The sequence below is a fragment of the Eutrigla gurnardus genome (genome assembly GCF_963514095.1).
Source record: "Eutrigla gurnardus genome assembly, chromosome: 16".
NCBI lineage: Eukaryota > Metazoa > Chordata > Actinopteri > Perciformes > Triglidae > Eutrigla > Eutrigla gurnardus.
This window is the reverse complement of record NC_139927.1, coordinates 9,948,552-9,962,547: the sequence shown is the minus strand read 5'-3', so window position 1 is coordinate 9,962,547 and position 13,996 is coordinate 9,948,552. Positions and strand designations below refer to the sequence as shown.

Below are 13,996 nucleotides of genomic sequence, written 5' to 3'. Positions count from 1 at the left end.
TTAGCACTTAGCATGAACACATAAATTGATAACATTGGTCATTTTGATTTTTCCCATTTCTCAAATGCCTTTATTGCCTCTCCCCTCAGTCATCTATAAGACAAGCCTCCTCCATCTGCAGCCCAGACAGATGACCATCTACCTGCCAGAGGTGAGGAAAATCTCCATGGACTACATCAATCTGCCCGTCTTCAGTTCCAACGTCTTCAGTGAGGACGAAGACGACCTGCCTGCCACAGGCCCTGCTGGAGCCACCGATGACAACCCGCCCTGCACTGTCAATATCCCTATTGCCCCCATCCATAGTCCTGCCCAGGCCATGTCCCCCGCCCAAAGCATTGGTCTGGTCCAGTCACTCCTAGCCAATCAAAATGTTCAGCTTGATGTCCTAACGAATTCCACAGCAACCCCTGCTGGGGCCGCTGCTGGTGGGTCAGACCAAAGCCATGACACCATCCTGACAGCCCAGTACACAGTTCCCACCAGGTACTCAAGTCCTGGTCAGGTCATCTTTGGGGGACTAGAGATGGGTCGCCTAATGGTGGGACCTCCACCTTCTCATCATCCTTCACAACAACAACAGCAACAACAACAACAACCAAGCCATCATCATCAACAACAACAGCAACAACAGCAGCAGCACCACCAACACCAACAACTACAACACCACCAACAAATTCAGCATCAGCACCAACAGCTCCAGCAGCAACACCAACTTCAACAGCAGCAGCACCAACTCCAACAGCAGCAGCAACAGATGCTTCAGCACCAACACTTACAACAGCAGCAGCAGCTTCAGCAACAGCACATTCAGCAGCAGCTTCAACACATGCAGCAGCAGCATCAACATCAGCTCCAGCAGCACATGCAACAACAGCAGCAACTACAACAGCAGCATCAACAAATTCAGCAGCAACTGCAGCAACAAATGCATCATCAACAGCAAACGCAGCAGCAGCAGCAGCATCAGATGCAACAGCAGCAGCACCACCATCAACTTCAGCAGCTCCAAATTCAAATCCCTGCTCCCTCTATGTCATCAGGACAGCCTTCAGGGGTAGTTGGGCTCCAGCAGGGGGCACTGCAGATACAGTTCCCTCATCCACCTGCTGATTTAGTGGTTGAGAGAGCAGTGGGGGGTGAACACGAGCACCTACTGAAAATCAAAACCACTCGCTCAACTCCACAACTCGCTGAGGGTGATACAGTGGTGTTTAGTGCCCCTCTAGAGCTCAGCAAGATGAACCCCCCGCCGCCTTACCCCGGGACAGTTGCTGCTGCTGTGGCTGCCGCAGCTGCCGCTGCTGCTGCTGCTTCAGCCTCCGTTGCAGCCTCCAATCCTGCATCTGGAACAGGAGGGGGCAACAGTGGGACTCCTCCCCCTGGTGACCTTTGCCTGAAGAAGGGAGAGTTATCACTTTATCCTTCAGGTCAGCAACAAGCGCAGTACCCCACACCACTGGGATATGAGAGGATAACAACATTTGACAGCAGTGGGAATGTGGAGGAAGTATGTCGTCCTCGAACACGCCTTGTCTGCAATCAGAATGTCTACACACTCCAGGGACCTGGCAGCTCTGCCACTCTCAGGGTCACCTCTTCATCATCTTCCTCCTCTACAGCCGACAAGAAGATCCAACTACCCTACACCTCTGCTACACTCAATAGACTCACTGCACCTCGCTATTCCATACCCAGCGGAGACCCGCCCCCATACCCTGACCCAGCCAATCAGAACAGTGCTGTCGGCAGGAACCCTGGGCAGAGGCTTGACAGCAGTCTGATCCATGCTACTCTCAGGAGGAACAGCCGAGAGGCCGCTCTCAAAGTTGCCCAGATGCTGGAGCCGCCCAGACCACTTCCTCCTAAAGCTAAAAACAATAATGCACTAGCAGCCTCGTTCCAGCAGAGGGTGCCAACAGCCTTATACACATGCAGTCAGTGTAGCAGTGGATCCAGTGTTGGAAGCACTGCCCCAGGGAGCACTAATGGGATAGCAGGAGGGACTATTATCAGACAGGATTTCCCTCCAGGGAATGGGGCACCACACAGCACAGTTATTGTTCACTCCAACAGCACTACTACTTTGGCCTCTCAGTCCTCTTACAACCTGCTGAGCTCTCTTGAAGGATCTGGAACTGCAGCAGGAGGTGGAAGTAACAGAGACAGGGCTGATTATGTGAATTCAGCTTTTGCTGAGGATGAAATGCTGAACCAGTCACTGAGGAATCTGGCGCTTGGAGGAAATGATACATCAGGGATGGTTGTCAAACGCCCACCTCCCTATCAGTGGGACCCAGCTGCCACAGAGGAGGTGTGGGTTCCTCAGGAACGGACAGCAACCCTGAACCCCACTGGCCCTCCTGGACCCCATAAACCACCTCCACTTATTCTTAGCCCAGCTCAACACTTGGATGTGTCCAGGCTTCCTTTTGTCCTTTCTCCAAAGTCCCCCACCAGTCCAAGTGCTGCATCATTTCAAGCTGCCGCAGCAGCTGCAGGCTACCAAATTTCTCTCCAATACCCTCCAACAACTGTCTATTCTGGAGCCCAGCTACAGCCCATCCCAGGATCTCCACGCCCCTGCTCCTCCCCAAAGGAGTTGCTTGCACCTTTACCCTTCTCGCAGCAGGATGCAACCCTTGTATTACCGCCTGGTTACACGGCAAACCTGGCAAACCTAGCCTGCTGCCCTCTCCCACCCTTGTATCCAGGAGGAAGTGCTTGTGCTGGGCTCCCCATCCCCCCTATTGCCCTTCACACTCCTTGGGGTACCTATAATTCTTGCCCGCCTATGCCCAGTCCTGCAGTGCCACTACCACCCAAAGCCTCCCACATGGCAGTAGACAAAAATGTTCTTTCGCCGCCACCTCCTCCTCCACCGCCACCTCCTCCACCCCCCCCTCCACCACCACCAGCAGAGCTGCAGAGCCATGGAGGGTTACAAGAGACCATGGCAGAGGCTAGTGACGGTTTTCAGGAGGTGCTCTCCTTGACTGAGAGCCCTGTCCCTCAGCGGTCTGAGAAGTTCAGCAAGAAGAACCGCAAGCGGGTGGATGGGCGTGCTGAGGAGGCTAACGTGCCACCTTTGGCTGAAGGGAGCAAGTCGAAAAAGGAGGGCAGAGCTTTGGGTGATTTCAACTCGCTCATCTCCAGTCCGCGGCTGGGAGGAAGGGACAAGAAGAAGCTGAAGGGACAGAAAGAGCAGCAGCTGAAAGCCAAGAAGCTGAGTAAGGCCACTGCCAATAGTGAGTTCCAAGACAGTTCAGAAAGTGAGCCAGAGCTGTTCATCAGTGGGGATGAGCTGCTCAATCAGTGCCAGAGTGGTAAGAAGGGCTGGAAGAGTAAGAGGAACTTGAGGGCTGCCAGTGAACTGGATGAGATCAAGTGTCGTAAGGCCAATGAGAAGGAGGACAGAGGGCTGGGAAGCCAGGGCTTTGTGTATGTAATGGCCAACAAACAGCCACTGTGGAATGAAGCCACGCAGGTCTACCAGCTGGACTTTGGTGGGCGTGTCACACAGGAGTCTGCCAAGAACTTTCAAATTGAACTGGAGGGTAGACAGGTAAGAAATATCACTCATTAGAAGTATTCAACTGAAATACTGTGTACACAAGGATATGATCTTAATGACAGTACCTTCTACAGTCTGTATTAACTTTTTTGTTTGTTATTTTTCTACACAGGTGATGCAGTTTGGCAGGATTGATGGCAATGCCTACATCTTAGACTTCCAGTATCCCTTCTCTGCTGTGCAGGCCTTTGCAGTGGCTTTAGCCAATGTTACTCAACGCCTCAAATGAGATGTTCCCTCCCTATTTACCCTGAGTTATATCTGGGATTTAAATGCTTTTTGTTGAAGGGGCACAGTTGTTTCATTTGAGATTAAAAAAACTTTGATTTTGGCAAGAAGACTTAAATCAGCCCTGGTCATAGAGAGATACAATCATGCTGCACTACACAATGCTGCCACTAGAGTTGGTGCAATAAGCATTGGCTGCATTTGCCAAGGATGCCCACAGATTTGCTCCGTTTGGCAGTCAGTGGCACCTTGCATTGCATGTAGGGCCAAAGAGCTGAGCTTTGGTAATCGTCATGCAAATAAATGCTGCTTTAGCTAGAAGAAGCTTATAGACATGATAACCGATCGGTTAAGTGAGAGGGGAATTGTCAAGGTGCAGTTTTCAAACTAAGCAGCAGTAATACTTGAAAACCACACTCTGGAGACCACAGTTGTTGTTTTTTTCCCCCAGAGCGCACAGGTACTACTGGGCACTGAAATCCATTGCTGTACAAACTTCAGTGAAACAGTTACCACTTTATTATACTGCTTTTGCTTTTTAGGATTTTATTAAATGACTAAACATGGCGGAGGGTAGGAGGGTCTTTTTGTTTTTGCTCTCCGCCATTTCTTTTGTTAATATCTCAATCCACCATGGATGGAATTGAGACTTACATATATGCATCATTTAGGAGCACTACTAAGAGGTCACACTTTTCACTGTAGTAAAAGGTGTGCCACTGTTAAAAACTTGGGGAAGTCAAGTAGTATACACAGATAAAGTGAACTGCAGTCTTTTACACATATTTTCCTGGGACATTGAAGGAAGAAGAAATGTTACTCTGCTACATAGATTAATTTATATGTACATTTTTTTCTTTATCTATTCAGATATGAATTTTAACATCGTCATTGTTTGTGATATACACTCTTCATACCCTGTTAACATGGTTTTCATCTTAACTGCTTTATTTGGGAGAACTGGTGGCTGAATTTGAATATTGCTGTGTAGTCTGGAGTAATTTAGGTGGAAAGGGTATACTGAATAGCTTTGACTGATATATTCTGCACTTAGTGAAATATTTACATATGGTGACATGGGCGCAAAAGAAGTCACCAATGCCTGGATTGAACAATTTAACCTCTGGCATGAAGTGATTTGTCTGTCACCTGCTGTCACTTCTGTGAAGTGAGCGTGTAGTTGGGGGGACGCTGTCCCAGACCACACTAAACATGTAAGCAAGGTACAGGAAATATTTTTGTATATTTCACCTATGCCATTTCATACTCTTTTCAGAAGTCATGTAAATACATATCAGTCATATGTAAATGTTGTAAAGAGACATGGGTGACTTTGAGGTCTGTTTACACCTGTTCCCACTGTGTTTCAAGTGTAATTTCAGGTGTGGAGTGACGCTGTAGTGCTGTTTAACTCGAACGCTACAACCACAAAAAAAAGTTAACAGTTAAGCTGAAATCACTGTCACTGAATCTTTGAAATTAGAACTCCAATGAAGGATGAAGCTATTGAAATCTGTTAATTAAGCTGACACTGAAATCTGAAGCTGTTTTTTGTTTGTTTTTTTAATCATTCAGGCAGTCAAGCTTGTGTTTGCGATGAACTAAGGACACAGAACAGAGCCAGCTGATAGGAGTGCGGGCAGGATTATATTATTAGGCACATTGAAAATAGAAATAAATAGGATTTATCTGTATAAAATGTGGCCAAGATAATGAAAAATTGCAGTAATATTAGGCAGGTGAGATTGTGGTCAACTCTTAACCATTGTGCCAAAATATGCATTTGCTAAAATTTATAGTTGAAAATGGGTTAAGTGTAACTTAATTATTGATATAAAGAAAAACAATTTCTTTGGACCACCTCTGTTTTATCTCTGAATTTCGGAGATTGTTAAATTCTTAAGTGTGATCTCAACAAGATGCATGTCTGTAAGAGGGGGTTCTAGGGATGGGGATTGAAAAATAATACAAAAAAAGCCTCCTATGTTACAAAAAAAATTGAAAGTACATGAGCATGTCATAAAGAAAATATCCATCTTTTTGTGTTAGTTGTGCAATATTTTATTAGAGGGAATAAATCCTTTGTCATCACTTTTGACCACAGTTTGATACCATTCTTTTAGTTCAGCATCTCAGTTGCTGGTCTGTACATTTTATTTATGAGATTATTTCCTGAAGGAGATATAGTATCTATATATACTGTATATTGTGGAGTTTTCTGAACATTTCTTTGTGTTGATAAAAAATTTGTTACAAGTGTAGCCCAAATTGTGAGATGGGAAGATGGGGTGGGGCTGGGGGGGATGGGGGGGGGAGGGGGGATGGGAACGGGCAAATTTTCTGTGTTTTGTGAAGTTTGCATTGGATGGAAAAGATGTGAATGAGTAAGTGCCCAGTTTAGTGTAGTTGGTAGACTAGTTATGTAGATTGTAACTGTCAAGTTAAGGTGTGTCTGTATTCAACTGTGCAGTCTACCAATCCCATCAGTGTTAAATCTACTATCTTTAAACGTGTGTGTTCATGGCTTCTTACACATACACACACATGCATACACAAACATCATTCACACAAGTTCACAAGTGGAAGCCACTGAGTTCATGTTCAGAATTGCCTGTGGACTTGGGTAAAGGATTCACTTTAAACTGATTTTAAGAGATGACCTGTTGTAGATATTGTAGGATTTGGCTTTTCTTTAGAAAAGGTATGTGCTTTGTATTTGTAGATGTAGACCTAAATGACAAACACTTGAAAAGAAACTGAGTCTGATTTGGTGACTGAACGTTTATAGTGAATGGATAGTAAGGCATGCCATGTAAATTATTTTATAATTGTATATGTCACGCATCTTTTGAATAAAACGTCATTGTTTTCCGAAAATCCTGTCTTGTCTGCTAAATAGATCCATTATTATTGATGAATTTCTAGATGGCCTTGTGCAAAGTGAGCCAGCTATTGGACTTGACTAGATGTTAACACAAGGTGGCACTCTGGTCTCAGACAGCAAACATTATTTTTCAAATAAGAAAATGTCCAGGTCGCTTGGAAGATCAAACAATGTAATGAAGGTTCTCTTTGGTCTGGAAGACGAAAGTTAAAAAAGGAAGTCAAGTCGAACACCACTCACCTGGCAAAAAGTTAAAGGATATGGCCATTCCATGATAATATCCTAAAAACTTGGACAATGCTTGTCATGTTATGATCAAGCTGGGTAACAACCCTCACATAGCAGCACAAATGGCCTTCAAACATTATGACATTATGACTTACATGGTAGCTGGAAATGCACTGGTGGAACTTGTACTTCTAACAATAGTCCGGTTCCATTCCTTTGAATGAGAACGCACAATCTAAGGACCCTGATACAGACTTACATTTCATAGTTATAAAAATGCTTTCTTGTGAATTGGAAAGTTCGTCTCACATTGTTTTACTTAATATAGCTCATGTAACGACACAGACTTAGTAGCTCATAATTTAGGGATTCTCCACACCCAAACTAGACTCCAATTTGAGTGTATGCGTTTATAAAATGTTGTATTTGTGTTTACATTTTAAATATGTAAAGGTATTCACTGATGGGTTTGAGTAGAAGACTAACATACTTGGACGAGTTCATCTCTGGAGCCAATATATCCACGACCACGACGCTGACCACGTTGTGGTATCGCTGCTGTCTGTGTCTCTGTCCGTGGTGCTGAACTCATATCACGTGACTCTCCCCCTGTGTGTTGCCTATGTGCTTCCGCCCGCTCTTCTCTTTTTTTTTTACAGCTTTTTTTTTGTCTTTCTTTGAACCGACACAAACAAAACAGCTTCGGCTGCATTTTCAATTAACCGACGTGACAATGCAGACAGATCGTTGTGCTGCTCTCTGAAGGCCGCGAGTTGTTTTCCTCATCGCCATTTTCAGCCGCCCGACGGCTCAGCGTCATAATGGACACCGACTACTCGTCCGGCTTGGAAAACCCTCTGTACAGCGAGCTGAAATACTTCTGTAGGAAGATACAGGAGGCCTATAACGAGCTGAAAGAGGACCTGACACCTTACAGGGATGATCGTTTTTACAGGTGGGTCTCCTGTTCTATATTGTCCCTATCCAATAACACAATTGCAGACACATTTCCCGCTGCGTTACAATATCATGGCATCTTTTTTGGCGTTGTATGCTGTGAATTATAATTCAACAATCCGCACCTGAGGTTGAACAGTTGTTACATTATGAGTTGTTTTATGATGATAGATGCAAACGAGAGGTGTTCACCGTTGAGATATGCTGTCGCTTTATATTTCAGATGATGCCAGGCGAAGGGGTAGAGCAGTCCTAAAATAGCCTACTTTAAAATCAGTGGAAATGGATGAAATACATTTCAGTATGTTCTAAAAATTTGTATTCATCTCCCAATTTAAACGAGGTAGAGGCCTCTTGATTCCTATCAAAGGCAACAAGTGTTGTCTTGTGGGAGGGAATTTAACCATAGCCTATATCTGCATTATATACCATATACCTATTTCAAAAATGACGTGTTCAAATTTGAAGAAATTAACCATAAATCGCTTTTAGAGCTCATTCGATTTTTTTTTTTTTTTTTTTTTTTTTCGCTCATTAGAAATGAAAAGTCAACGTGAACGTATGACGCAGTCGTGGTACGCAATACGCAAAAGACTTTCAAAACAAGAACAACAAAAAACCGTTAGATTGCCCTTTCATTCGAAACGGACGCATTTATGCGAAATTCAAATCATCCTCATATAAAGTACATCAACCACGTCTAATACTTAAAAAGTACCATAGCAACGGAATATTCCATTTCTATGAACATGGCAGCTCCCTCATGCACTACAAAAGGAGGAGGGAAATCCCTTCCGCTGTCACGTGACCACGGCCCCGCCCACTCGATGACGTTGCATTCCAGTTGTCGCAAGCTGATGTTGCTACACGGATGTGGATTCACTGCGAAGTTTTGACGTTTTTCCTCGGAACCGAGACTGCGAAGCGAAGCCAATGGAGCTGTAAGTGTGACGTGTAGTCCGCGGACACACGCGGGTTGTGTCACCGGTGATTAAACGCGTGAGGGACACGTTCTTTTCTACCATCTGTTAACGTTAGCGTTAACTAGCATGGGAGCTAGCAGTGTTGACATATCCTCACCGGAAACACAGTAGGCTAACATTAAACCACAAAACAAACTTGGGCCACGCCGGTGCCGTCCGCGCAATGTCTGCTTGTGTCTCTGATGATAAACGTGTGTGTGTGTGTGTGTGTGTGTGTCTGTGTGTGTGTCTGTGTCTGTGTCTGTGTCTGTGTCTGTGTCTGTGTGTCTGTTAACCCCAATTAATGTCTCCCATTGACAGATTGGCCCCCATGCGCCTCTACACCCTCTCCAAAAGACATTTTGTCTTGGTCTTCGTGGTTTTCCTGATCTGCTTTGGCCTCACAGTCTTCATTGGGATTGCAGGTATGGCTGATAAGCATCTCTGCAACACTGGCTCAAGCTAAGTGTTGGTCAGAATTCATTTAAACACAGACTTCAGGTGTTGAGGTGTAGACAACGTTACAGTTATCAAGCTCGGATAACACAATACTCATAGAATGCCAACTGCTTTTCTCCACTACTCTGTTCCTTTCTGTGCACTCCGCTGCTTCAATGTGTATTCATTATGTCATCTCACTTTGTGTAGGTCCTAAGATTATCTCAGAGCAAGAGCACAATGGTGACCAGTTACTTCTCAAAAACCTCTCAGTTAAGGTAAGATTGTTGAGCAGTGTTGACATGGGTGTGAGTGTAATGAATGCAATCACTTAAACTCATACAATGCTGTCACCTTCATGATAATGAATTGGTGGGATATTATGAAGATTTACACTGTAATGCTGAACTACTAGAAGTTGTGACATTTTTAACTAGAATGCTCTACTTTCTGGCAATTCAGCCTTTTGGTTTTGGCGACCGTAGTTCCTATTCCTTCTTACTGGAATGACATCTTGTGTGTGTCAGTGATTTCCATTGAGTATATTAATTATGTCCTTCGTTGTATGTTTCCAGACTGGGCCCTTCAATCTGTTTTCTCCCCCGCTCACCACCTACAACCAGCAGCTATGGCTCACCTGCGTGATGCAGACTCAACACAGCAATAGTAAGACCTAGTGTTGAGGGCATATGACGCACCTCAAATTGCTTTCTCCTTCATTTTTATATATATTTTTTTGCAAACATACTTGTCTTTGGTTTATAAAAATATGTTTTTACTGCCGTCTGTGTCAGTGGGAGACTTCCAGCAGCCTTTCGAAATCAACGTTGAGCTAAAGGGAGTGATGCAGGACGCAAGTGTGATGCACATCAACAACGTGCACCAGAAGTCACGAACGCTACACTGCGGAACTGTAAGTGTCAATCAGCAAAACCAGCCGCCCTTCTCTCTCACAGTATGCCGGATTGTCATTAATCATTTAGTCAGGCGGCAGCAACCAGCGTCGCAGCATTATTTTTGAAATCTCATTAATAATGGTATGAAATGTGGTTGCAGTGTAGCAGCGAGTCACTGATTGAGTTAGATCATGTTAGACGGAACGGTAACGTCCTCAGCAGTTTGTTGATGCACAATACAGTTAGATTGTTTGCTGAACCGACAGTGACACAGCTTTTCTCGTTCTTCCTTTACAGAAATGTGATGAGATCATTGTGCTCCATCTTGGATATCTTAACTACACCCAGTACCAGGTCATGGTCAGCTTCAAGGGCCTTGAAAATATCACATATGAAATCAAGGTCAAGTTTGTGGTAAGTGACTAACTCTGGTGGGATTTTTTTGTCATAAATTTGTCATAATGTCTGTTTGTTTCTGCATTGGATTTCTTCTTTTTCTAATAGCTTGAGCTCACATGTCATCACAGCATTTTTACTCTTTTAATTTTTTCCCCTTTTGTTCTTGTTTTTAAAATTCCCCCCTCAGTGGAAAACGTACAACCCCAACTTCTCACAAGTGGAGATCTGGTTCCGATTTGTCTTTGTGGTGTTGACCTTTATGGTGACGGTAAGCACGGCACAAATTACTTCTTTAGGTGTTAATCTTCATCAATATCACACCAGCAATATCCCAATCTGACCAAAAGGACAGGGAACAAAAGATAACTCATGTAAATCAGTGTTTACCAAATGCATTGCTAACATTTCTTTCTCTACATGTTCCAGTGCATGTTTGCACACTCGCTGAGGAAGTTTTCTATGAGGGATTGGGGCATAGAACAGAAGTGGATGTCTATCCTGCTCCCGTTGCTGCTACTCTACAATGGTGAGCTTCAGCACATTTTGCCCAATTACAGCTGCATCTTGTTATATTCACAGCCAGAGATCTGGGGTTTTCAAAGTGTCAACTGCAAATGTTACATGTGTCCTGTTCTTTGTAAAAATGGTGCGACATTGTGTTTTTGTTGCTTTTGCTGTTCAGATCCATTTTTCCCGCTGTCTTTCTTGGTGAACAGCTGGTTTCCAGGGACCTTAGACACTTTCTTCCAGGCTCTGTTCCTGTGTGCCCTGCTGCTCTTCTGGCTCTGTGTCTATCATGGCATCAGGGTTCAGGTGGGTCCGGCGCTACACCCGTACTTTGAATGTTCTCCGATCGTATTTTAACTTACTTTCCGTATTTTGTTTAATGTCATTTCCACAGGGTGAGAGGAAATGTCTGACGTTCTACCTGCCTAAGCTGATCATTGTAGGTCTTCTGTGGCTATCGGCTGTTACACTGGGCATATGGCAAACGTAAGTCCGGCCCACCCCACTGACCACCAGCAGCCTGATTCAAACTGAATTACAACAGCACTGGAAACATCTACTCTCTTCTTCTGAATTTTCAGGGTTAATGAACTCCAGGACCCTACCTATCAGTATAAAGTGGACATAGTGAACTTTCAGGTGAGACTGTTATTTTTATTGGTACGGGTTGTCCGTCCAAAATTGTTATTAAGTAAAGCCTGTGTTTAAATCTTAATTTGCCCAGCAGCTTAATAATGCCCCATGGTATTTCTCCAGGGCATGAAGGTCTTCTTCTTGATTGTAGTGGCCTTTTACATCCTCTACCTGATCTTTCTGGTCGTCAGAGCTTGTTCTGAGCTCAAGAACATGCCTTACTCAGGTATCACAACTTTTCACACCTCTCTCTATTTGAGTCCAGTCAAGTGCTTGTTGTATGATAACATCAATGTGCTGCGTGTGTTCAATCACTAGATCTGCGGCTCAGGTTTTTGACGGCACTGACGTTTGTGGTCCTTGTTATAAGGTTTGTTCCAAAGGATAATCCAAAAGCTTAAAGGACCTGCTTTGGGTCTGCATTTTTTTTTTAAATGTTTGATAAGGTTTGTGGTTAATTTGATCCACCTCACTTTTGTTCCTCTTTCTCCTCCAGCATGGTCATCCTCTACCTGAGGTTTGGAGCCAGGGCTCTCCAAGACAATTTCGTCGCTGAGCTTTCTACTCATTACCAGAACTATATCTTTTCAAACAATATTTCATTTCGACCATGTTTTCGCTGAAATATACTGTGTGAGATACCATGTTGAAAACCTTCCTTAACTCCAGACATACCAGCTGAATTTGTATCATTCTATGGTCTACTCAATTTTTACTTGTACACATTGGCATTTGTGTATTCCCCCTCCAAAAATGCACTTTATGGTCAGTAATGCATTATGATTTAAATTCAGTGAATAACGAAGATGAGTTCATGTATTAACCCAGCTGGTTTTGTTTATTTTCCCCAGACTCCCAGTTGAAGGATAACCCTGCTTTCTCCATGCTAAATGACTCCGATGATGAAGTAATATATGGGTAAGCATTTGTTTACGTAGTTGAATATTTGAATAATCCTCCTTACAGTTTGGGAGGTAGTATTCAGTGTGAACTTGCTTAAACCAGCTGATGTTTTCTTTGTCTTTGTGAAGGAGCGATTATGAAGACATGCCTTTACAAAATGGACGTGCTATCAAAGCAACTGCCAAGTACCAGGACGAAAGTGACAGCGACTGATGAGACCTCTGACTGCCTTGTTGTTCCTTTTTGTGTCCCTGTTGGAAAGTATGAGAATACAATACAACAAACTATCATGTGTATGTGTAAATAAGGAGTACTTGCATTGCTGATACGAAATGATATACTGTAAGTGTACATAATTATATTTTTAAAAATTCCGTCTCTGCTGAATGTACTGTATTTTATTGAAAGTTAGGGCATGTAATCCACTCAAACGTTTTTCTTTGTTTTATGATTTCACTCTCTTTGAAAACAAAGGAAACCTGTTTAAATCATCTATTTTCCTGATAACTGGTGTTTCTTCGCAACCTGATATTTAGAAATGATCGGGGAAAGTGCTAATATTAATTGGGGATGTTTGGTGCAAAATCAATGTGATTTTTTTTAATGCTTTGTGTTGAACCACTGTTATCTCTCTATTGCACTGTGTTGTTTTTGTCATTCCTTTATGCTCTCTGACAGTCTGAGATTAATGAGAATGCATATATCTGGCCAAAGTTGAGTTAACATAGTATTGATGGGAGAAAGTGAAATGAAGCTTATGCTGCAGTGGCAGTAAGTGCACATCCTGGCTCGCCAGCACTGACATGAGTGATGAACGGCTATAAAAGTGCCATAGCAGCGATGGCTGTTGTTGAAACATTATTCTTCCTTTTTTTTTTAAAACAGTGAGAGCCTTTGCCGGATTAGGTACCACTTCTCTCTCAACACTCCTTTTACTAATTCTTCTCTTGGAAAGCAGCCTTGTAATTGCACTTGTATAAGAATTTAATTTATTTTGTTTCAAAGTGGTGACATTTGAGACTGTATTTTCTGATTACATTGATGGCTTTAGTTGAATTGTGAGGATTTTACACAACTTTATGTAAATGGACTGATTTATCATGTAAAATATTTCTTATCCCCACATGTACGGGTGTTATATCATTGGCCAAATATATTTTGCCTAATGTAGAACATATTATTTTAATTATTTGTTTATTTTTCTTCCGTAACGTTCCTTATATCGCATACAATGTGAGACTTTCCTTTCCACCGTTTTATAACTGGAGTTCTGGACAAAAATAACCAAAACAAAATGTGTTTCATGTGTTCTCATCAAGATGGTGCCTTGTCTTTACGCTTCTTCTACATAGGCTGCAATCTCAAATTTATAAATGCTTTGACATAA

At 43.2% G+C, this 13,996-nt stretch overlaps 2 protein-coding genes across 4 annotated transcripts in view; both read left to right on the top strand.

The window, feature by feature from the left end:
• The window catches only part of tulp4a (TUB like protein 4a), a 28,088-nt gene extending 22,003 nt beyond the window's left edge, over positions 1-6,085 (top strand). For both annotated transcript variants that reach the window (XM_084030360.1, XM_084030361.1), the window contains exons 13-14: positions 90-3,565; positions 3,687-6,085. In XM_084030360.1, coding sequence (XP_083886486.1) covers positions 90-3,565; positions 3,687-3,803 — 3,593 coding nt within the window. In that variant the 3' untranslated portion in view covers positions 3,804-6,085. The remainder of the gene's footprint in view (positions 1-89; positions 3,566-3,686) is intronic.
• Positions 6,086-7,667: 1,582 nt separating this feature from the next.
• Positions 7,668-13,484, top strand: tmem181 (transmembrane protein 181). 2 transcript variants are annotated; one of them, XM_084030903.1, is made up of 17 exons: positions 7,668-7,869; positions 9,155-9,258; positions 9,482-9,549; positions 9,847-9,937; positions 10,066-10,184; positions 10,465-10,581; positions 10,754-10,834; positions 10,993-11,092; positions 11,249-11,379; positions 11,468-11,559; positions 11,655-11,712; positions 11,830-11,932; positions 12,025-12,076; positions 12,203-12,285; positions 12,382-12,471; positions 12,558-12,624; positions 12,738-13,484. In XM_084030903.1, exons 1-17 carry the CDS (start codon positions 7,736-7,738, stop codon positions 12,820-12,822), a joined length of 1,575 nt encoding a protein of 524 aa, XP_083887029.1. In that variant the 5' UTR covers positions 7,668-7,735; the 3' UTR covers positions 12,823-13,484. The 2 variants fall into 2 exon arrangements, with proteins under 2 accessions (XP_083887029.1, XP_083887030.1); XM_084030904.1 differs by lacking the exon at positions 7,668-7,869 and adding an exon at positions 8,691-8,812.
• The last annotated feature ends 512 nt before the right edge of the window (positions 13,485-13,996 follow it).